At 43.5% G+C, this 22,778-nt stretch overlaps 1 protein-coding gene across 1 annotated transcript in view; it reads left to right on the forward strand.

Annotated features, from left to right (window-relative positions):
* The first annotated feature begins 15,554 nt into the window (after nucleotides 1–15,554).
* LOC149981253 (uncharacterized) overlaps nucleotides 15,555–22,778 on the forward strand; it is a 33,581-nt gene continuing 26,357 nt past the window's right edge. Inside the window, exons 1-4 of the mRNA XM_090185810.1 lie at nucleotides 15,555–15,651; nucleotides 16,484–16,627; nucleotides 17,342–17,478; nucleotides 18,083–18,102. Of these exons, the coding sequence (XP_090041936.1) occupies nucleotides 15,555–15,651; nucleotides 16,484–16,627; nucleotides 17,342–17,478; nucleotides 18,083–18,102 (398 nt within the window). The remainder of the gene's footprint in view (nucleotides 15,652–16,483; nucleotides 16,628–17,341; nucleotides 17,479–18,082; nucleotides 18,103–22,778) is intronic.

Raw genomic sequence — 22,778 nt, forward strand, 5'->3', positions numbered from 1 at the left:
GGTAGGGGTGCGTGCTCAGCCCCTTCCTGTACTCCCTGTTCACTCATGACTGCACGACCAGGCACTATTCCAACACCATCATTAAGTTTGCTGATGACACAACAGTGGTAGACCTGATCACTGACAACGATGAGACAGCCTATGGTGAGGAGGTCAGAGACCTGACCATGTGGTGCAAGGACAACAACTCCAACTCAACGTGACCAAGACAAAGGAGATGATTGTGGACTGCAGTAAAAAGGAGGACCGAGCACGCCCCATTCTCATTGATAGGGCTGTAGTGGAGCAGGATTCAAGATCCTTGGCGTCCACATCACCAACAAACTAACATGGTCCAAGCACACCAAGACAGTTGTGAAGAGGGCACGACAAAACCTATTCCCCCTCAGTAGACTGAAAAGATTTGGCATGGGTCCTCAGATCCTCAAAAGATTTTACAGCTGCACCATCGAGAGCATCCTGACGGGTTGGTTCACTGCCTTGTATGGCAACTGCTTGGCCTCTGCCTGCAAGGCACTACAGAGGGTAGTGCTTACGGCCCAGAACATCACCGGGGACAATCTTCCTGCCACCCAGGACCTCTATACCAGGCGGTGTCAGAGGAAGGCCCTAAAAATGGTCAAAGACTCCAGCCACCCTAGTCATAGACTGTTCTCTCTGCTACCGCACGGCAAGCAGTACCGGAGCACCAAGTCTAGGTCCAAGAGGCTCCTAAATATCTTCTACCCCAAGCCATAAGACTCCTGAACGGCGAATCAAATGGCTAATCACTTTGTCAACCACAACATGGACTGACTGTACAAAATATTATGAACATAGACTGATCTAGACTGACCAGGTGAAGCTGCGATCCCTTATTAATTTCACCTGTTAAAACCACTTCAATCAGTGTAGATGAAGGGTAGGAGACAGGTTAACAGTCAGTCATATAGAATGTGATGTGTATAGTCCTACAACGTTATTGTGAGAGAATAATGTAAGAAAATCCAATGTTGAGAATTGATTTAGTCCGCCAAATAGTTGTCCGCTCTAAGCTACAAGATATCAGTGTAATAAAATGATAAAAGCGTATAGGTCTGCCCATCAACAACAAGACAGATGAGAGAGAAAATATTTGATAGAAATTAAAAAAGTTATTTTGGGACATGTATAGGCCTATTTCTTAAGATTAATTACAAGTAAAAAATCATATACCATGTAAACAGAGCCCAACCGTTGCCCAAAAATGAACCCATCAACAGTGTTATGGCTCTCCACATACTGTACTTTGAAACATTTCGTTATGAATCATTATACATTGTGGATTTTCACCTGCAGTTTAACAGAAATGCATTCAGTCATTGAACTACAAACTCAGTTGAAGACACACTATTGACGTTTAGTTGTGAATTGTTTACATCAAATTTTGACTTAATTTCTGGACAATATTACTGTCCATTTGGGGGACCACTTTTGGATCAAGAACACCCCCAGAGGCACAAGTTCCATATATCCTCTTTAATTATTCTCATTACATGTGACCTAAGCAAGTGTTCGGATCCGAACTCGGAATGTAAATTGATGGGCATAGGGACCCTGCAGACGCATTGTTCCTTGTGCATTCATCTTTTCTATGGTCTCTCATTGATGTGTATAAACCCTGGATTGCTGATGCTTTGTAATGGCCAATGAGAGGCTTTGAAGCCACAGGCCGCCACATTGGCACATCCCAGAAAGAGCAGTCCTCCATAGGAATGAATGGAATTCTACAATATTTCAATAAAATGTTTCAAGGACACAATTTCATGTATTTAAGTATTTATTTGTTGTGGTGGGGGCAGTAACATTAACACTCTCAAAATATAAAATGTACATGTTCAGTTCAATTAATATAATTTGCATGTATGCATTAAGGTGTCTGTAATAGAATATATTTGTCAAAAAACAAATGTAGACATTAATAAATGCATTTCTATAGCTTTTTTTTTTTACAATGAAGGAGGAGTACCAAAATGGCTGTGCGGTGGCTTCAAAGCAGCGCCCCCCTCTTAGTCATCTAAGGTTAATACATATTATGGTCTCCTCCTCTTCTATTAAATTGATTTGGACTGCATTTGCTCTAACAGTCTTGAAGTCAGCATGGACATGAATTTGTCAGCGCGTTGTGCTTTGGTTCTTTTTCTGTTGGCATTTGTAGATTTGAAAATAGTCTCTGCTGCAGAAACGGGAGGCACATCTACAGGTGAGTTGTTCTAATTAGTCTACTTTGCATTGTTTGTCATGAAACAAACTGTGACAATTTGATGATTTATTTTAAGAAGTCTGCTACACTTGACTTAGGTGTTATAGTCTACCTAATTGGTTATAAACAATAGCCTATAATTGTGCATAGTCCCTTTGCAACCTATTTTGTTGCAACCTTACTAAGAAATACAAGCCAGCCATTATGACTTTGAAACAATCCAGCCTACCCTTGTCCATTTTACACATACACTGTCAAATAAATTCTAGTTGTTTCAACTAATTATTATGAAGTAAGTGGTTCCAAAGCCTTTTTCAGTTTATTCAACTTCTAGATAAAAGTGTTACCTGAACTTAACATTTTTAGTTGGCCCAAACTTAGCTCCAACTTGAGAAAACGTATGCAAAAATTCAGTCAACATATGTGTTTGTCAATTTGTCTCATATGTTCATTTAACTAGAAATGATTATTTCTGCATCTTAATAGCACTGTTTGTGTGTCTGTGTGTAACTAGCTGCACAGCCCATTTTAGTTAACATACAATGTTTTCAACCTACTTATTTGAACCAATAGATTGTGAGTGTTCAGAAGGCTGTCATGCGTTTTCATGGGTGTTATGGGGGAAACATTGATGATGGGGGACAAATGTCTCCAAAACTATTAATTAGACACAAAATTACTTGGAGTATGGCCTACAAACTTACCGTAACCATCTACACACAAATATGACTGATTTCCAGAAAATGGTTCAGTCCAATTTTGTCCGTGTTCATGTCTCTTTGTGGTAAGTCGGGTTCCCTGACATGTCTGCTCAAATTGTGTTGTCCCAAAGCAAAGCCTGGAGTGTGCCCTCGTAGACAATGGGGCTGGGGCGTAGGGACGTGTGCTGAGTTATGTTCCAATGACAGTGACTGCCCCAATGATGAAAAATGCTGCCACAATGGATGTGGGCATGACTGCATTGCACCGTACACAGGTAGGATATGGTCCCAGAGTGACAGATACACCCATCTATTGCATTCAATATTGCTGCATTACTCTGGAAACAAGAAAGCTGGAGATTGTAATGTACATTTCATACACATAGATCAATATATTTCACATACACTCTCTTTAGAGCTGAGACACTCAATTAAGAAGATTTCTGAGAGCCATGTAGGTATTTAGAGTTTTATATATAAATATATATATATATATATATACTGTCATGTTGTCTTGTCTCTGTCCTTTCCCTTCACCCTGTCTCCCTCTGCTGGTCGTGTTAGGTTACCTTTTCTCCCCCGCTTTCCCCCAGCTGTCCCTTGTCTCCTCTAACTACCCATTCACCCCGTTCCCCACCTGTTCCCTTTTTTCCCTCTGATTAGGTCCCTATATCTCTCTCTGTTTCTGCTCCTGTCCTTGTCGGATTCTTGTTTGTTTGTGTCATTCATGCCTGAACCAGACTGTCGTCATGTTTGCTGTAACCTTGTCCTGTCCTGTCGGAATCTGCCGGTCCATCTGAGCCTACCTATGTTTGGTAATTAAAGAAGCTCTGTTTAAGTTGATTCGCTTTTGGGTCCTCATTCACGCACCGTAACAGAAGAATCCGACCAAGAATGGACCCAGCGACTTCGGATCCTCTCCACTCAGCCGTCGAGATCCAGGGAGCGATGCTAGGCAGACACAAGCAGGAATTGTCTGCTGCTCGACATGCCGTTGAGACCCTGGCCACCCAAGTCTCCAACCTCACAGAACAGGTTCACCATCTCCGCCTCGATCCACCGGTCACTTCCAGGGCTTTCGAATCTCCGGAGCCCAGAATCAATAACCCGCCGTGTTACTCTGGGGAGCCCACTGAATGCCGCTCGTTCCTCACCCAGTGTGATATTGTGTTTTCTCTCCAGCCCAACACTTACTCCAGGAGCACTGCTCGTGTCGCCTACGTCATATCTCTCCTTATTGGACGGGCTCGTGAGTGGGGCACGGCAATCTGGGAGGCAAGGGCTGAGTGTACTAACCAGTATCAAGACTTTAAGGAGGAGATGATACGGGTTTTTGATCGATCTGTTTTTGGGGAGGAGGCTTCCAGGGCCCTGTCTTCTCTATGTCAAGGCAATCGATCCATAACAGACTACTCTATTGAGTTTCGCACTCTTGCTGTCTCCAGTGGCTGGAACGAGCCGGCCTTGCTCGCTCGCCTTCTGGAGGGTTTCCGCGCAGAGGTAAAGGATGAGATTCTCTCCCGGGAGGTTCCTTCCAGCGTGGATTCCTTGATTGAACTCGCTATTCGCATTGAGCGACGGGTTGATCTTCGTCACCGAGCTCGTGGAAAGGAGCTCGCGCTCTCCGTCGCCTCCCTCTCCGCATCACTACCATCTTCCTCTGCCGGCTCGGGTGCTGAGCCCATGCAGCTGGGAGGTATCCGCATCTCGACTGAGGAGAGGGAACGGAGAATCACCAACCGCCTCTGTCTCTATTGCGGTTCCGCTGGTCATTTTGTCACTTCATGTCCAGTAAAAGGCCAGAGCTCGTCAGTAAGCGGAGGGCTACTGGTGAGCGCTACTACTCCTGTCTCTCCTTCAAGATCCTGCACTACCTTGTCGGTCCATCTACGCTGGACCGGTTCGTCAGCTTCCTGCAGTGCCTTAATAGACTCTGGGGCGGAGGGCTGTTTTATGGACGAGACCTGGGCTCGGGAACATGACATTCCTCTCAGACAGTTAAAGAAGCCCACGGCCTTGTTCGCCCTGGATGGTAGTCCTCTCCCCAGGATTCAGCGTGAGACGCTACCTTTAACCCTCACTGTTTCTGGTAATCATAGTGAAACCATTTATTTTTTAATTTTTCGTTCACCTTTTACACCTGTTGTTTTGGGCCATCCCTGGCTAGTTTGTCATAATCCTTCCATTAATTGGTCTAGTAATTCTATCCTCTCCTGGAACGTCTCTTGTCATGTGAAATGTTTAATGTCTGCTATCCCTCCTGTTTCCTCTGTCTCTTCTTCACAGGAGGAGCCTGGTGATTTGACAGGGGTGCCGGAGGAATATCACGATCTGCGCACGGTGTTCAGTCGGTCCAGGGCCACCTCTCTTCCTCCACACCGGTCGTATGATTGTAGTATTGATCTCCTTCCGGGAACCACCCCCCCCCGGGGTAGACTATACTCTCTGTCGGCTCCCGAACGTAAGGCTCTCGAAGATTATTTGTCTGTAGCTCTTGACGCCGGTACCATAGTCCCCTCCTCCTCTCCCGCCGGAGCGGGGGTTTTTTTTGTCAAGAAGAAGGACGGGTCTCTGCGCCCCTGCATAGATTATCGAGGGCTGAATGACATAACAGTGAAGAATCGTTATCCGCTTCCTCTTATGTCTTCAGCCTTCGAGATCCTGCAGGGAGCCAGGTTTTTCACTAAGTTGGACCTTCGTAACGCTTACCATCTCGTGCGCATCAGGGAGGGGGACGAGTGGAAGACGGCGTTTAACACTCCGTTAGGGCACTTTGAATACCGGGTTCTTCCTTTCGGCCTCGCTAACGCTCCAGCTGTCTTTCAGGCATTAGTCAATGATGTCCTGAGAGACATGCTGAACATCTTTGTTTTCGTTTACCTTGACGATATCCTGATTTTTTCACCGTCACTCCAGATTCATGTTCAGCACGTTCGACGTGTCCTCCAGCGCCTTTTAGAGAATTGTCTTTTTGTGAAGGCTGAGAAGTGCACTTTTCATGCCTCCTCCGTCACATTTCTCGGTTCTGTTATTTCCGCTGAAGGCATTAAGATGGATCCCGCTAAGGTCCAAGCTGTCATTGATTGGCCCGTCCCTAAGTCACGCGTCGAGCTGCAGCGCTTTCTCGGCTTCGCGAACTTCTATCGTCGTTTCATCCGTAATTTCGGTCAGGTGGCAGCTCCTCTCACAGCCCTTACTTCTGTCAAGACGTGCTTTAAGTGGTCCGTTTCCGCCCAGGGAGCTTTTGATCTCCTCAAGAATCGTTTTACATCCGCTCCTATCCTTGTTACACCTGACGTCTCTAGACAGTTCGTTGTCGAGGTTGACGCGTCAGAGGTGGGAGTGGGAGCCATCCTTTCTCAGCGCTCCCTCTCTGACGACAAGGTCCACCCATGCGCGTATTTTTCTCATCGCCTGTCGCCGTCGGAACGTAACTATGATGTGGGTAACCGCGAACTGCTCGCCATCCGGTTAGCCCTAGGCGAATGGCGACAGTGGTTGGAGGGGGCGACCGTTCCTTTTGTCGTTTGGACTGACCATAGGAACCTTGAGTACATCCGTTCTGCCAAACGACTTAATGCGCGTCAGGCGCGTTGGGCGCTGTTTTTCGCTCGTTTCGAGTTCGTGATTTCTTATCGTCCGGGCTCTAAGAACACCAAGCCTGATGCTTTGTCTCGTCTCTTCAGTTCTTCAGTAGCCTCCACTGACCCCGAGGGGATTCTCCCTGAGGGGCGTGTTGTCGGGTTGACTGTCTGGGGAATTGAGAGGCAGGTAAAGCAAGCACTCACTCAAACTCCGTCGCCGCGCGCTTGTCCTAGGAACCTTCTTTTCGTTCCCGTTCCTACTCGTCTGGCCGTTCTTCAGTGGGCTCACTCTGCCAAGTTAGCCGGCCACCCTGGAAGAGGGTCAGGTCTGCACTTTGCCGTTATAGGGCGCAGACTGTGAGAGCTGCTAATAAGCGTAGAACTAAGAGCCCTAGATATTGTCGCGGTCAGAGAGTTTGGCTCTCCACTCAGAACCTTCCCCTTAAGACGGCTTCTCGCAAGTTGACCCCGCGGTTCATTGGTCCATTCCGTATCTCTCAGGTCATTAATCCTGTCGCGGTGCGACTTCTTCTTCCGTGATATCTTCGTCGCGTCCACCCGGTCTTCCATGTCTCCTGTGTTAAGCCCGTTCTTCGCGCCCCCGCTCGTCTTCCCCCCCCCCCCCCCATCCTTGTCGAGGGCGCACCTATCTACAGGGTCCGTAAAATCTTGGACATGCGTCCTCGGGGCCGTGGTCATCAGTACCTAGTTGACTGGGAGGGGTACGGTCCTGAGGAGAGGAGTTGGGTTCCCTCTCGGGACGTGCTGGACCGTGCGCTGATTGATGATTTCCTCCGTTGCCGCCAGGTTTCCTCCTCGAGTGCGCCAGGAGGCGCTCGGTGAGTGGGGGGGTACTGTCATGTTGTCTTGTCTCTGTCCTTTCCCTTCACCCTGTCTCCCTCTGCTGGTCGTGTTAGGTTACCTTTTCTCCCCCGCTTTCCCCCAGCTGTCCCTTGTCTCCTCTAACTACCCATTCACCCCGTTCCCCACCTGTTCCCTTTTTTCCCTCTGATTAGGTCCCTATATCTCTCTCTGTTTCTGCTCCTGTCCTTGTCGGATTCTTGTTTGTTTGTGTCATTCATGCCTGAACCAGACTGTCGTCATGTTTGCTGTAACCTTGTCCTGTCCTGTCGGAATCTGCCGGTCCATCTGAGCCTACCTATGTTTGGTAATTAAAGAAGCTCTGTTTAAGTTGATTCGCTTTTGGGTCCTCATTCACGCACCGTAACATATACACCATAAACATTTTGTAATGGGGACATTTAAGACCAGTAAAGCTCATATTTAATTTAGAGGGATCAACACAATGTTTAGTTCAGAGCTTCTGTAATACACATGGTTTCCATTGTTCTTCTTGTGACATTCAAGGTGTGGGTTGATGGTCACTAGACTTGATGATAAATGTTATGGATTGTTCTCATATCTGTTGATAGTGATTGACGCCAGACTGGAGGTCCCAGTAGAAGGACCGAGGACACACTGATTATTCACTGTTGTATTGTATTGATGACATTGTGGAACACTGTGTGATTCTGTAGCAGCTGACAATGTCACCGCTTTCTGTTTTGACTTCCTACAAATACAAATTCCTTTTTATCGTAACCATCTCCACACAAATATGACTGATTTCCAGAAAATGGTTCAGTCCAATTTTGTCCGTGTTCATGTCTCTTTGTGGTAAGTCGGGTTCCCTGACATGTCTGCTCAAATTGTGTTGTCCCAAAGCAAAGCCTGGAGTGTGCCCTCGTAGACGATGGGGCGTGGGGATGTGTGCGGAGTTATGCTCCAATGACAGTGACTGCCCCAATAATGAAAAATGCTGCCACAATGGATGTGGGCATGACTGCATTGCACCGACACAGGTAGGAATGGTTCCAGAGTGACAGATACACCCATCCACTGCATTCATTATTGCTGCATTACTCTGGAAACAAGAAAGCTGAGTCTTGTAATGTACATTTCATACACATAGATATTTTTGAATTGCACCCCTTTTTGCCCTAAGAAAAGCCTCAATTCATCAGGGCATGGGGTCTACAAGGTGTTTAAAGCGTTCCATAGGGATGCTGGCCCATGTTGACTCCAATGCTTCTCACAGTTGTGTCATGTTGGCTGGATGTCCTTTGGTTGGTGGACCGTTGGCGGCAGGGTAGCCTAGTGGTTAGAGCGTCGGACTAGTAACCGAAAGGTTGCAAGAGCAAATCCCTGAGCTGACAAGGTAAAAATCTGTCGTTAAGAACAAGGCAGTTAACCCACTGTTCCTAGGCCGTCATTGAAAATAAGATTTTTTTTCTTAACTGACTTGCCTAGATAAATGAAAGTAAAATATTTCAGGGAAAAGACCTCAATGGAAAGAATCAGTGTACGGATGATTTCCAGTGTTCTACTTGTGACACTCAAGGTGTGGATTGATGGTCACTAGACTTGATGCTGAATGTTATGGATTGTTCTCATATCTGTTGATAGAGATTAACGCCGGACTTGAGGTACAAGGGCCGAGGACACACTGATTATTCACTGTTATGTTGTATTGATGACATTCTGTGAACACTGTGTGATTCTGTAGCAGCTGACAGCCTGTTTGTTTTGACTTCCTACAAGCCTCTAGAGCTGGTGTTTACAGAACATTTGTTGCTGTCTGATTAGAATGTAAAGGGCATGTCTCCAAGATGCCAGTTAGACATTTTCTATGCTTCTGTGCTGGAAGTGTCTCCCTGTTGCAGCTTGTAATAAACTGGATATAATTTTTTTCTAAATAAAAAATAATTAATATTAACCAATCCACCTCTTTGGAGGACACAAATATTTTGGAGTTTTACAGCTTTTCTGCTGTATATTCATGTATATACATTTTACATGTACATTTTATATGGATATTCATGTATATACATTTTACATGTACATTTTACATGGATATCGGCAGTGTATCAAATCAAAATCGGCAGTGTATCAAATACTTGTTCTCCCCTCTGTACATGCACATACATTGTACATATACATTTTACATGTATCGATTTATTATGGATAGATTTGATTGACTTTACCTGCGACTGCTTTTCTCGATTGTTATCTTGGAAATTCCTATTACACTTATGTTTCTACTGTATAACTGACAACTTTTAATTTGTTACCATAGTGAAACCCGGTCGCTGTGTCCTGCCCAACGGGACCTACATGTGTGCCGAGTACTGTTACAAAGATGGCCAGTGCCCCGGGGAACAGATGTGTTTCCGGATATGTTGATTCTATGCCTGCAGTGAGCCATTGAAGCTTTATTGGAAGTTCTTATTAGTTATAAGAAATAAGTAGAACATACAAATCATTACATGTACAATTATGTCAATGAAAACGGATGATTTTATGCAATAATAAATATGAAAAATGATCATAGCTTTTATGGAAACTGGACAATTTTCATGGGCAGTATGTGAATTGACAAACGGCAGTATGTGAATTGACAAACTCATGTGGACTGCTGAATTTGAATAAAACAAGATTTTGAACACCTGTGCTTGGTTTTTTAGCGGGTTATTTGAGACTTGTGTGGTGCTCATGTGAATATCCTTCATTTTCCGGCTTCAGACCAATGCCTGTTCTCAGTTTAATCATAGTGTTTTGTTTTTAATTTCCATGGTTTTTACACCGGAAGGTGATCGTGCAACCTTATTATAGAACATTATAATTAAGTAAAAATGCACAAGGAGGTATGCAGGTGTCGTTCTGTCCCTGAACAGGCAGTTAACCCACTGTTCCTAGGCCGTCATTGAAAATAAGAATTTGTTCTTAACTGACTTGCCTAGTTAAATAAAGGTAAAAAAATATATGTAAAAAAATACGGCCAATATACCAGTGTACAGATTCCTGAACCTGACTCCAAAAACAAGCCACCGACTGTTCTTAGCACGTGCCTTGACATACAGGCCTTAGCCGTGGTATATTGGCCATATACCACAAACCCCCGAGGTTCCTTATTGCTATTATAAACTGATTACCAACGTAATTGAAGCTGTAAAAATAAATGTTTTGTCATACCCGTGGTATACAGCCTGATATTCCACGGCTGTCAGCCAATCAGCATTCGGGGCACGAACCACCCACTTTATAATATAGTTTAACACATGCTTTCCTTGTGAATCTTCACGATGTTGTACGTTTTATTTATTGATAAGATCCATGCTCATAATCATACTGATCATTGCTCACAGAAAATTGGCGAGAGCAAGGAAACAAAGACTGAAGCAAATATTTGCTATGTGATTACACAATGCAGCTGGCTAAATAGACGACTACACGAGCCGGAAATATGGCCGAGCTGTTCCCAGTTGAAGGGTTCTGAAATATTCTCTCTCGCCGAGTCGAGTTGTGTTCGTGAATATCGTCATCCATCTCGGTGGAAACAACTTGGACACACAAAGGGGACAGCCCTGGTGCGTCAGATGCGAGATGATTTGGAGGTAGTCCTCATGTCCCCTGGGACAATGGTGAGATACTCTGACATCAAACAGTGGAAGATTTGCATGTTCCTCCGTGGCAGGCGCATGCCCACAATCCACCACTTTGCATTAAATCACTGTGTCCCTGGGCAGTACCATAGGGCAGGGTTTCCCAAACTCGGTCCTGGGGCTCCTCCTGGGTTCACGTTTTGGTTTTTGCTCTAGCACTACACAGCTGATGAAAATAATCAAAGCTTGATGATGAGTTGGTTATTTGAATCAGCTGTGTAGTGCTAGGGCAAAACCCCCAAATGTGCGCCCAGTGGCACCCATGTTAACAACCATTCCTGAACCTGACTCCAAAAACAAGCCACAGATGGACAGTACCAAAATAGATACTCTATTGATTCTGTTCAATGCCCCATATACTGAGCATTCTTTTTGTAGCGGGAATCTTATATAATAGCTTAAATTGAAAAGAAATGATTGATGCTTCAGTTGTTACTTTGTATATTACTTCAATAAATCTGATGCCATGGTGTTGGGATATCGAAAATCTGTTCCCAACTATCTTGAATTTTATGCGGTAGAGTTGTCAACCCTCTTGACCATAAGTGAAATTGATACATGTTACGATTTATATTGGTCATTTTAAGCCATTTGCGATTAATTCATTCCTTTCTGTTTTAAGTAATTGCCTATTCCATTTTTGTGGCAGAGCTGCGATGAACTGGTTATCATTTTGTATTGAGCATACATTTCCTTACACCGTGATTAGGACTGTGAGGTCACTTTTGCAAGGGTTGGAGACTCCCAATTGCTAACATGTATAGAGAGTAATAGTAATGATGTCTCTTTGTAGGGACTAACTCCGCCATGGATCTTTGAACAAAGCCTATTGGAAAAGTTTTTGTAGGGTTTTTGGATAAACGCTGAAAATACGTTTTGTGGTGAAGACAGGTTTTGGAGATCTTATACGTTTTATTCTATGAGATCATCTTCATCAGCTAATGTCACTTTTTGCGAATTTTGAAGCATTTATGTAATTAAGAAAAGCATTTGTGGACTAAAAACATTATGTTACTCAACATAGAGTTTGTCTGAAGTTACACATCACCGTATCGCAACAGCGTGACCGTTTCGGAATATTGTATGCTTATTGTTTAGAAAGTATTTAGTATTTATTATGTATAAATAGCCCACACTTTAGATGAGGCCACGCAAAAAGACTTAACTGATGATTAGTAAAGTCGTTTATAAAGACCTATATTACATATCTTATGTAATGGTCTTATGAATATTAGTGTAACGATGTGCGCTGAGAGTTGGGAAGCAAGTTCAGGGAGTGAGTGATTTAATCAATCAACGAAACATAATAGAAAACAAGAAACACAAACAACGCACAGACCAAACTGAAACAGAAACAATGACGCCTGGGGAAGGAACCGAAGCGAGTGACAAATATAGGGCAGGTAATCAGGGAGGTGATGGAGTCCAGGTGAGTGTCACAACGCAGTGATGACCGTAACGATGGTGACAGGGCTGCGCCATAACGAGCAGCCTGGTGACCTAGAAGCCGGAGAGGGAGCACACGTGACAGTTCCCCCTCCCTGACGTGCGGCTCCAGACTCAGGGCGCAGACCAAGATGACGATCCCGGGGATCAGGAGCAGACCGGTCACCTCTGCTAAGGAGCCGGAACCCGTCGACCTAGAGCGCCAGAGATCTTATAATAAATCCCGCTGTGCCCTCTGACGACCCATCAAACAGGCAAAGTGCCAACACAGGACTAATATTAAATCGTACTACACCGGCTCCGACGTTCGTCAAATGTGGCAGGTCCTGCAAACTATTACAGACTACAAAGGGAAGCAGAGCCGCGAGCTGCCCAGTGACACGAGCCTACCAGACGAGCTAAATAACTTCTATGCTCGCTTCGAGGCAAGTAACACTGAAACATGCACGAGAGCATCAGCTGTTCCGGACAACTGTGTGATCACGCTTTCCGCAGCCGATGTGAGTAAGACCTTCAAACAGGTCAACATTCACAAGGCCGCAGGGCCAGACAGACTACCAGGACGTGTTCTCAGAGCATGCGCTGACCAACTGGCAAGTGTCTTCACTGACCTTTTCAACCTCTCCCTGTCTGAGTCTGTAATTCCAACATGTTTCAAGCAGACCACCATAGTCCCTGTGCCCAAGAAAAACTAAGATAGCCTGCCTAAATGACTACCGACCCGTAGTACTCATGTCTGCAGCACTCACCACACCAAAAGATCCACAGACTATGCAACCTCTATTGCACTCCACACTGCCCTGTCACACCTGGACAAAAGGAACACCTATGTGAGAATGCTATTCATTGACTACAGCTCAGTGTTCAACACCATAGTGCCCTCAAAGCTCATCACTAAGATAAGGACCCTTGGACTAAACACCTCCCTCTGTAACTGAATCCTGGATTTCATGATAGGCCACCCCCAGGTGGTAAGGGTAGGGGTGCGTGCTCAGCCCCTTCCTGTACTCCCTGTTCACTCATGACTGCACGACCAGGCACTATTCCAACACCATCATTAAGTTTGCTGATGACACAACAGTGGTAGACCTGATCACTGACAACGATGAGACAGCCTATGGTGAGGAGGTCAGAGACCTGACCATGTGGTGCAAGGACAACAACTCCAACTCAACGTGACCAAGACAAAGGAGATGATTGTGGACTGCAGTAAAAAGGAGGACCGAGCACGCCCCATTCTCATTGATAGGGCTGTAGTGGAGCAGGATTCAAGATCCTTGGCGTCCACATCACCAACAAACTAACATGGTCCAAGCACACCAAGACAGTTGTGAAGAGGGCACGACAAAACCTATTCCCCCTCAGTAGACTGAAAAGATTTGGCATGGGTCCTCAGATCCTCAAAAGATTTTACAGCTGCACCATCGAGAGCATCCTGACGGGTTGGTTCACTGCCTTGTATGGCAACTGCTTGGCCTCTGCCTGCAAGGCACTACAGAGGGTAGTGCTTACGGCCCAGAACATCACCGGGGACAATCTTCCTGCCACCCAGGACCTCTATACCAGGCGGTGTCAGAGGAAGGCCCTAAAAATGGTCAAAGACTCCAGCCACCCTAGTCATAGACTGTTCTCTCTGCTACCGCACGGCAAGCAGTACCGGAGCACCAAGTCTAGGTCCAAGAGGCTCCTAAATATCTTCTACCCCAAGCCATAAGACTCCTGAACGGCGAATCAAATGGCTAATCACTTTGTCAACCACAACATGGACTGACTGTACAAAATATTATGAACATAGACTGATCTAGACTGACCAGGTGAAGCTGCGATCCCTTATTAATTTCACCTGTTAAAACCACTTCAATCAGTGTAGATGAAGGGTAGGAGACAGGTTAACAGTCAGTCATATAGAATGTGATGTGTATAGTCCTACAACGTTATTGTGAGAGAATAATGTAAGAAAATCCAATGTTGAGAATTGATTTAGTCCGCCAAATAGTTGTCCGCTCTAAGCTACAAGATATCAGTGTAATAAAATGATAAAAGCGTATAGGTCTGCCCATCAACAACAAGACAGATGAGAGAGAAAATATTTGATAGAAATTAAAAAAGTTATTTTGGGACATGTATAGGCCTATTTCTTAAGATTAATTACAAGTAAAAAATCATATACCATGTAAACAGAGCCCAACCGTTGCCCAAAAATGAACCCATCAACAGTGTTATGGCTCTCCACATACTGTACTTTGAAACATTTCGTTATGAATCATTATACATTGTGGATTTTCACCTGCAGTTTAACAGAAATGCATTCAGTCATTGAACTACAAACTCAGTTGAAGACACACTATTGACGTTTAGTTGTGAATTGTTTACATCAAATTTTGACTTAATTTCTGGACAATATTACTGTCCATTTGGGGGACCACTTTTGGATCAAGAACACCCCCAGAGGCACAAGTTCCATATATCCTCTTTAATTATTCTCATTACATGTGACCTAAGCAAGTGTTCGGATCCGAACTCGGAATGTAAATTGATGGGCATAGGGACCCTGCAGACGCATTGTTCCTTGTGCATTCATCTTTTCTATGGTCTCTCATTGATGTGTATAAACCCTGGATTGCTGATGCTTTGTAATGGCCAATGAGAGGCTTTGAAGCCACAGGCCGCCACATTGGCACATCCCAGAAAGAGCAGTCCTCCATAGGAATGAATGGAATTCTACAATATTTCAATAAAATGTTTCAAGGACACAATTTCATGTATTTAAGTATTTATTTGTTGTGGTGGGGGCAGTAACATTAACACTCTCAAAATATAAAATGTACATGTTCAGTTCAATTAATATAATTTGCATGTATGCATTAAGGTGTCTGTAATAGAATATATTTGTCAAAAAACAAATGTAGACATTAATAAATGCATTTCTATAGCTTTTTTTTTTTACAATGAAGGAGGAGTACCAAAATGGCTGTGCGGTGGCTTCAAAGCAGCGCCCCCCTCTTAGTCATCTAAGGTTAATACATATTATGGTCTCCTCCTCTTCTATTAAATTGATTTGGACTGCATTTGCTCTAACAGTCTTGAAGTCAGCATGGACATGAATTTGTCAGCGCGTTGTGCTTTGGTTCTTTTTCTGTTGGCATTTGTAGATTTGAAAATAGTCTCTGCTGCAGAAACGGGAGGCACATCTACAGGTGAGTTGTTCTAATTAGTCTACTTTGCATTGTTTGTCATGAAACAAACTGTGACAATTTGATGATTTATTTTAAGAAGTCTGCTACACTTGACTTAGGTGTTATAGTCTACCTAATTGGTTATAAACAATAGCCTATAATTGTGCATAGTCCCTTTGCAACCTATTTTGTTGCAACCTTACTAAGAAATACAAGCCAGCCATTATGACTTTGAAACAATCCAGCCTACCCTTGTCCATTTTACACATACACTGTCAAATAAATTCTAGTTGTTTCAACTAATTATTATGAAGTAAGTGGTTCCAAAGCCTTTTTCAGTTTATTCAACTTCTAGATAAAAGTGTTACCTGAACTTAACATTTTTAGTTGGCCCAAACTTAGCTCCAACTTGAGAAAACGTATGCAAAAATTCAGTCAACATATGTGTTTGTCAATTTGTCTCATATGTTCATTTAACTAGAAATGATTATTTCTGCATCTTAATAGCACTGTTTGTGTGTCTGTGTGTAACTAGCTGCACAGCCCATTTTAGTTAACATACAATGTTTTCAACCTACTTATTTGAACCAATAGATTGTGAGTGTTCAGAAGGCTGTCATGCGTTTTCATGGGTGTTATGGGGGAAACATTGATGATGGGGGACAAATGTCTCCAAAACTATTAATTAGACACAAAATTACTTGGAGTATGGCCTACAAACTTACCGTAACCATCTACACACAAATATGACTGATTTCCAGAAAATGGTTCAGTCCAATTTTGTCCGTGTTCATGTCTCTTTGTGGTAAGTCGGGTTCCCTGACATGTCTGCTCAAATTGTGTTGTCCCAAAGCAAAGCCTGGAGTGTGCCCTCGTAGACGATGGGGCTGGGGCGTAGGGACGTGTGCTGAGTTATGTTCCAATGACAGTGACTGCCCCAATGATGAAAAATGCTGCCACAATGGATGTGGGCATAACTGCATTGCACCGTACACAGGTAGGAATGGTTCCAGAGTGACAGATACACCCATCTATTGCATTCATTATTGCTGCATTACTCTGGAAACAAGAAAGCTGGAGATTGTAATGTACATTTCATACACATAGATCAATATATTTCACATACACTCTCTTTAGAGCTGAGACACTCAATTAAGAAGATTTCTGAGAGCCATGTAGGTATTTAGAGTTTTATATATAAATATATATATATATATATACACCATAAACATTTTGTAATGGGGACATTTAAGACCAGTAAAGCTCATATTTAATTTAGAGGGATCAACACAATGTTTAGTTCAGAGCTTCTGTAATACACATGGTTTCCATTGTTCTTCTTGTGACATTCAAGGTGTGGGTTGATGGTCACTAGACTTGATGATAAATGTTATGGATTGTTCTCATATCTGTTGATAGTGATTGACGCCAGACTGGAGGTCCCAGTAGAAGGACCGAGGACACACTGATTATTCACTGTTGTATTGTATTGATGACATTGTGGAACACTGTGTGATTCTGTAGCAGCTGACAATGTCACCGCTTTCTGTTTTGACTTCCTACAAATACAAATTCCTTTTTATCGTAACCATCTCCACACAAATATGACTGATTTCCAGAAAATGGTTCAGTCCAATTTTGTCCGTGTTCATGTCTCTTTGTGGTAAGTCGGGTTCCCTGACATGTCTGCTCAAATTGTGTTGTCCCAAAGCAAAGCCTGGAGTGTGCCCTCGTAGACGATGGGGCGTGGGGATGTGTGCGGAGTTATGCTCCAATGACAGTGACTGCCCCAATAATGAAAAATGCTGCCACAATGGATGTGGGCATGACTGCATTGCACCGACACAGGTAGGAATGGTTCCAGAGTGACAGATACACCCATCCACTGCATTCATTATTGCTGCATTACTCTGGAAACAAGAAAGCTGAGTCTTGTAATGTACATTTCATACACATAGATATTTTTGAATTGCACCCCTTTTTGCCCTAAGAAAAGCCTCAATTCATCAGGGCATGGGGTCTACAAGGTGTTTAAAGCGTTCCATAGGGATGCTGGCCCATGTTGACTCCAATGCTTCTCACAGTTGTGTCATGTTGGCTGGATGTCCTTTGGTTGGTGGACCGTTGGCGGCAGGGTAGCCTAGTGGTTAGAGCGTCGGACTAGTAACCGAAAGGTTGCAAGAGCAAATCCCTGAGCTGACAAGGTAAAAATCTGTCGTTAAGAACAAGGCAGTTAACCCACTGTTCCTAGGCCGTCATTGAAAATAAGATTTTTTTTCTTAACTGACTTGCCTAGATAAATAAAAGTTAAATATTTCAGGGAAAAGACCTCAATGGAAAGAATCAGTGTACGGATGATTTCCAGTGTTCTACTTGTGACACTCAAGGTGTGGATTGATGGTCACTAGACTTGATGCTGAATGTTATGGATTGTTCTCATATCTGTTGATAGAGATTAACGCCGGACTTGAGGTACAAGGGCCGAGGACACACTGATTATTCACTGTTATGTTGTATTGATGACATTCTGTGAACACTGTGTGATTCTGTAGCAGCTGACAGCCTGTTTGTTTTGACTTCCTACAAGCCTCTAGAGCTGGTGTTTACAGAACATTTGTTGCTGTCTGATTAGAATGTAAAGGGCATGTCTCCAAGATGCCAGTTAGACATTTTCTATGCTTCTGTGCTGGAAGTGTCTCCCTGTTGCAGCTTGTAATAAACTGGATATAATTTTTTTCTAAATAAAAAATAATTAATATTAACCAATCCACCTCTTTGGAGGACACAAATATTTTGGAGTTTTACAGCTTTTCTGCTGTATATTCATGTATATACATTTTACATGTACATTTTATATGGATATTCATGTATATACATTTTACATGTACATTTTACATGGATATCGGCAGTGTATCAAATCAAAATCGGCAGTGTATCAAATACTTGTTCTCCCCTCTGTACATGCACATACATTGTACATATACATTTTACATGTATCGATTTATTATGGATAGATTTGATTGACTTTACCTGCGACTGCTTTTCTCGATTGTTATCTTGGAAATTCCTATTACACTTATGTTTCTACTGTATAACTGACAACTTTTAATTTGTTACCATAGTGAAACCCGGTCGCTGTGTCCTGCCCAACGGGACCTACATGTGTGCCGAGTACTGTTACAAAGATGGCCAGTGCCCCGGGGAACAGATGTGTTTCCGGATATGTTGATTCTATGCCTGCAGTGAGCCATTGAAGCTTTATTGGAAGTTCTTATTAGTTATAAGAAATAAGTAGAACATACAAATCATTACATGTACAATTATGTCAATGAAAACGGATGATTTTATGCAATAATAAATATGAAAAATGATCATAGCTTTTATGGAAACTGGACAATTTTCATGGGCAGTATGTGAATTGACAAACGGCAGTATGTGAATTGACAAACTCATGTGGACTGCTGAATTTGAATAAAACAAGATTTTGAACACCTGTGCTTGGTTTTTTAGGGGGTTATTTGATACTTGTGTGGTGCTCATGTGAATATCCTTCATTTTCCGGCTTCAGACCAATGTCTGTTCTCAGTTTAAACATAGTGTTTTGTTTTTAATTTCCATGGTTTTTACACCGGAAGGTGATCGTGCAACCTTATTATAGAACATTATAATTAAGTAAAAATGCACAAGGAGGTATGCAGGTGTCGTTCTGTCCCTGAACAGGCAGTTAACCCACTGTTCCTAGGCCGTCATTGAAAATAAGAATTTGTTCTTAACTGACTTGCCTAGTTAAATAAAGGTAAAAAAATATATGTAAAAAAATACGGCCAATATACCAGTGTACAGATTCCTGAACCTGACTCCAAAAACAAGCCACCGACTGTTCTTAGCACGTGCCTTGACATACAGGCCTTAGCCGTGGTATATTGGCCATATACCACAAACCCCCGAGGTTCCTTATTGCTATTATAAACTGATTACCAACGTAATTGAAGCTGTAAAAATAAATGTTTTGTCATACCCGTGGTATACAGCCTGATATTCCACGGCTGTCAGCCAATCAGCATTTGGGGCACGAACCACCCACTTTATAATACAGTTTAACACATGCTCACCTTGTGAATCTTCACGATGTTGTACGTTTTATTTATTGATAAGATCCATGCTCATAATCATACTGATCATTGCTCACAGAAAATTGGCGAGAGCAAGGAAACAAAGACTGAAGCAAATATTTGCTATGTGATTACACAATGCAGCTGGCTAAATAGACGACTACACGAGCCGGAAATATGGCCGAGCTGTTCCCAGTTGAAGGGTTCTGAAATATTCTCTCTCGCCGAGTCGAGTTGTGTTCGTGAATATCGTCATCCATCTCGGTGGAAACAACTTGGACACACAAAGGGGACAGCCCTGGTGCGTCAGATGCGAGATGATTTGGAGGTAGTCCTCATGTCCCCTGGGACAATGGTGAGATACTCTGACATCAAACAGTGGAAGATTTGCATGTTCCTCCGTGGCAGGCGCATGCCCACAATCCACCACTTTGCATTAAATCACTGTGTCCCTGGGCAGTACCATAGGGCAGGGTTTCCCAAACTCGGTCCTGGGGCTCCTCCTGGGTTCACGTTTTGGTTTTTGCTCTAGCACTACACAGCTGATGAAAATAATCAAAGCTTGATGATGAGTTGGTTATTTGAATCAGCTGTGTAGTGCTAGGGCAAAACCCCCAAATGTGCGCCCAGTGGCACCCATGTTAACAACCATTCCTGAACCTGACTCCAAAAACAAGCCACAGATGGACAGTACCAAAATAGATACTCTATTGATTCTGTTCAATGCCCCATATACTGAGCATTCTTTTTGTAGCGGGAATCTTATATAATAGCTTAAATTGAAAAGAAATGATTGATGCTTCAGTTGTTACTTTGTATATTACTTCAATAAATCTGATGCCATGGTGTTGGGATATCGAAAATCTGTTCCCAACTATCTTGAATTTTATGCGGTAGAGTTGTCAACCCTCTTGACCATAAGTGAAATTGATACATGTTACGATTTATATTGGTCATTTTAAGCCATTTGCGATTAATTCATTCCTTTCTGTTTTAAGTAATTGCCTATTCCATTTTTGTGGCAGAGCTGCGATGAACTGGTTATCATTTTGTATTGAGCATACATTTCCTTACACCGTGATTAGGACTGTGAGGTCACTTTTGCAAGGGTTGGAGACTCCCAATTGCTAACATGTATAGAGAGTAATAGTAATGATGTCTCTTTGTAGGGACTAACTCCGCCATGGATCTTTGAACAAAGCCTATTGGAAAAGTTTTTGTAGGGTTTTTGGATAAACGCTGAAAATACGTTTTGTGGTGAAGACAGGTTTTGGAGATCTTATACGTTTTATTCTATGAGATCATCTTCATCAGCTAATGTCACTTTTTGCGAATTTTGAAGCATTTATGTAAATAAGAAAAGCATTTGTGGACTAAAAACATTATGTTACTCAACATAGAGTTTGTCTGAAGTTACACATCACCGTATCGCAACAGCGTGACCGTTTCGGAATATTGTATGCTTATTGTTTAGAAAGTATTTAGTATTTATTATGTATAAATAGCCCACACTTTAGATGAGGCCACGCAAAAAGACTTAACTGATGATTAGTAAAGTCGTTTATAAAGACCTATATTACATATCTTATGTAATGGTCTTATGAATATTAGTGTAACGATGTGCGCTGAGAGTTGGGAAGCAAGTTCAGGGAGTGAGTGATTTAATCAATCAACGAAACATAATAGAAAACAAGAAACACAAACAACGCACAGACCAAACTGAAACAGAAACAATGACGCCTGGGGAAGGAACCGAAGCGAGTGACAAATATAGGGCAGGTAATCAGGGAGGTGATGGAGTCCAGGTGAGTGTCACAACGCAGTGATGACCGTAACGATGGTGACAGGGCTGCGCCATAACGAGCAGCCTGGTGACCTAGAAGCCGGAGAGGGAGCACACGTGACAGTTCCCCCTCCCTGACGTGCGGCTCCAGACTCAGGGCGCAGACCAAGATGACGATCCCGGGGATCAGGAGCAGACCGGTCACCTCTGCTAAGGAGCCGGAACCCGTCGACCTAGAGCGCCAGAGATCTTATAATAAATCCCGCTGTGCCCTCTGACGACCCATCAAACAGGCAAAGTGCCAACACAGGACTAATATTAAATCGTACTACACCGGCTCCGACGTTCGTCAAATGTGGCAGGTCCTGCAAACTATTACAGACTACAAAGGGAAGCAGAGCCGCGAGCTGCCCAGTGACACGAGCCTACTAGACGAGCTAAATAACTTCTATGCTCGCTTCGAGGCAAGGCACACTGAAACATGCACGAGAGCATCAGCTGTTCCGGACAACTGTGTGATCACGCTTTCCGCAGCCGATGTGAGTAAGACCTTCAAACAGGTCAACATTCACAAGGCCGCAGGGCCAGACAGACTACCAGGACGTGTTCTCAGAGCATGCGCTGACCAACTGGCAAGTGTCTTCACTGACCTTTTCAACCTCTCCCTGTCTGAGTCTGTAATTCCAACATGTTTCAAGCAGACCACCATAGTCCCTGTGCCCAAGAAAAACTAAGATAGCCTGCCTAAATGACTACCGACCCGTAGTACTCATGTCTGCAGCACTCACCACACCAAAAGATCCACAGACTATGCAACCTCTATTGCACTCCACACTGCCCTGTCACACCTGGACAAAAGGAACACCTATGTGAGAATGCTATTCATTGACTACAGCTCAGTGTTCAACACCATAGTGCCCTCAAAGCTCATCACTAAGATAAGGACCCTTGGACTAAACACCTCCCTCTGTAACTGAATCCTGGATTTCATGATAGGCCACCCCCAGGTGGTAAGGGTAGGGGTGCGTGCTCAGCCCCTTCCTGTACTCCCTGTTCACTCATGACTGCACGACCAGGCACTATTCCAACACCATCATTAAGTTTGCTGATGACACAACAGTGGTAGACCTGATCACTGACAACGATGAGACAGCCTATGGTGAGGAGGTCAGAGACCTGACCATGTGGTGCAAGGACAACAACTCCAACTCAACGTGACCAAGACAAAGGAGATGATTGTGGACTGCAGTAAA

Source organism: Oncorhynchus mykiss, chromosome 9 (assembly GCF_057628025.1).
Source record: "Oncorhynchus mykiss isolate SJ-2025 chromosome 9, ASM5762802v1, whole genome shotgun sequence".
NCBI classification, from domain to species: domain Eukaryota; kingdom Metazoa; phylum Chordata; class Actinopteri; order Salmoniformes; family Salmonidae; genus Oncorhynchus; species Oncorhynchus mykiss.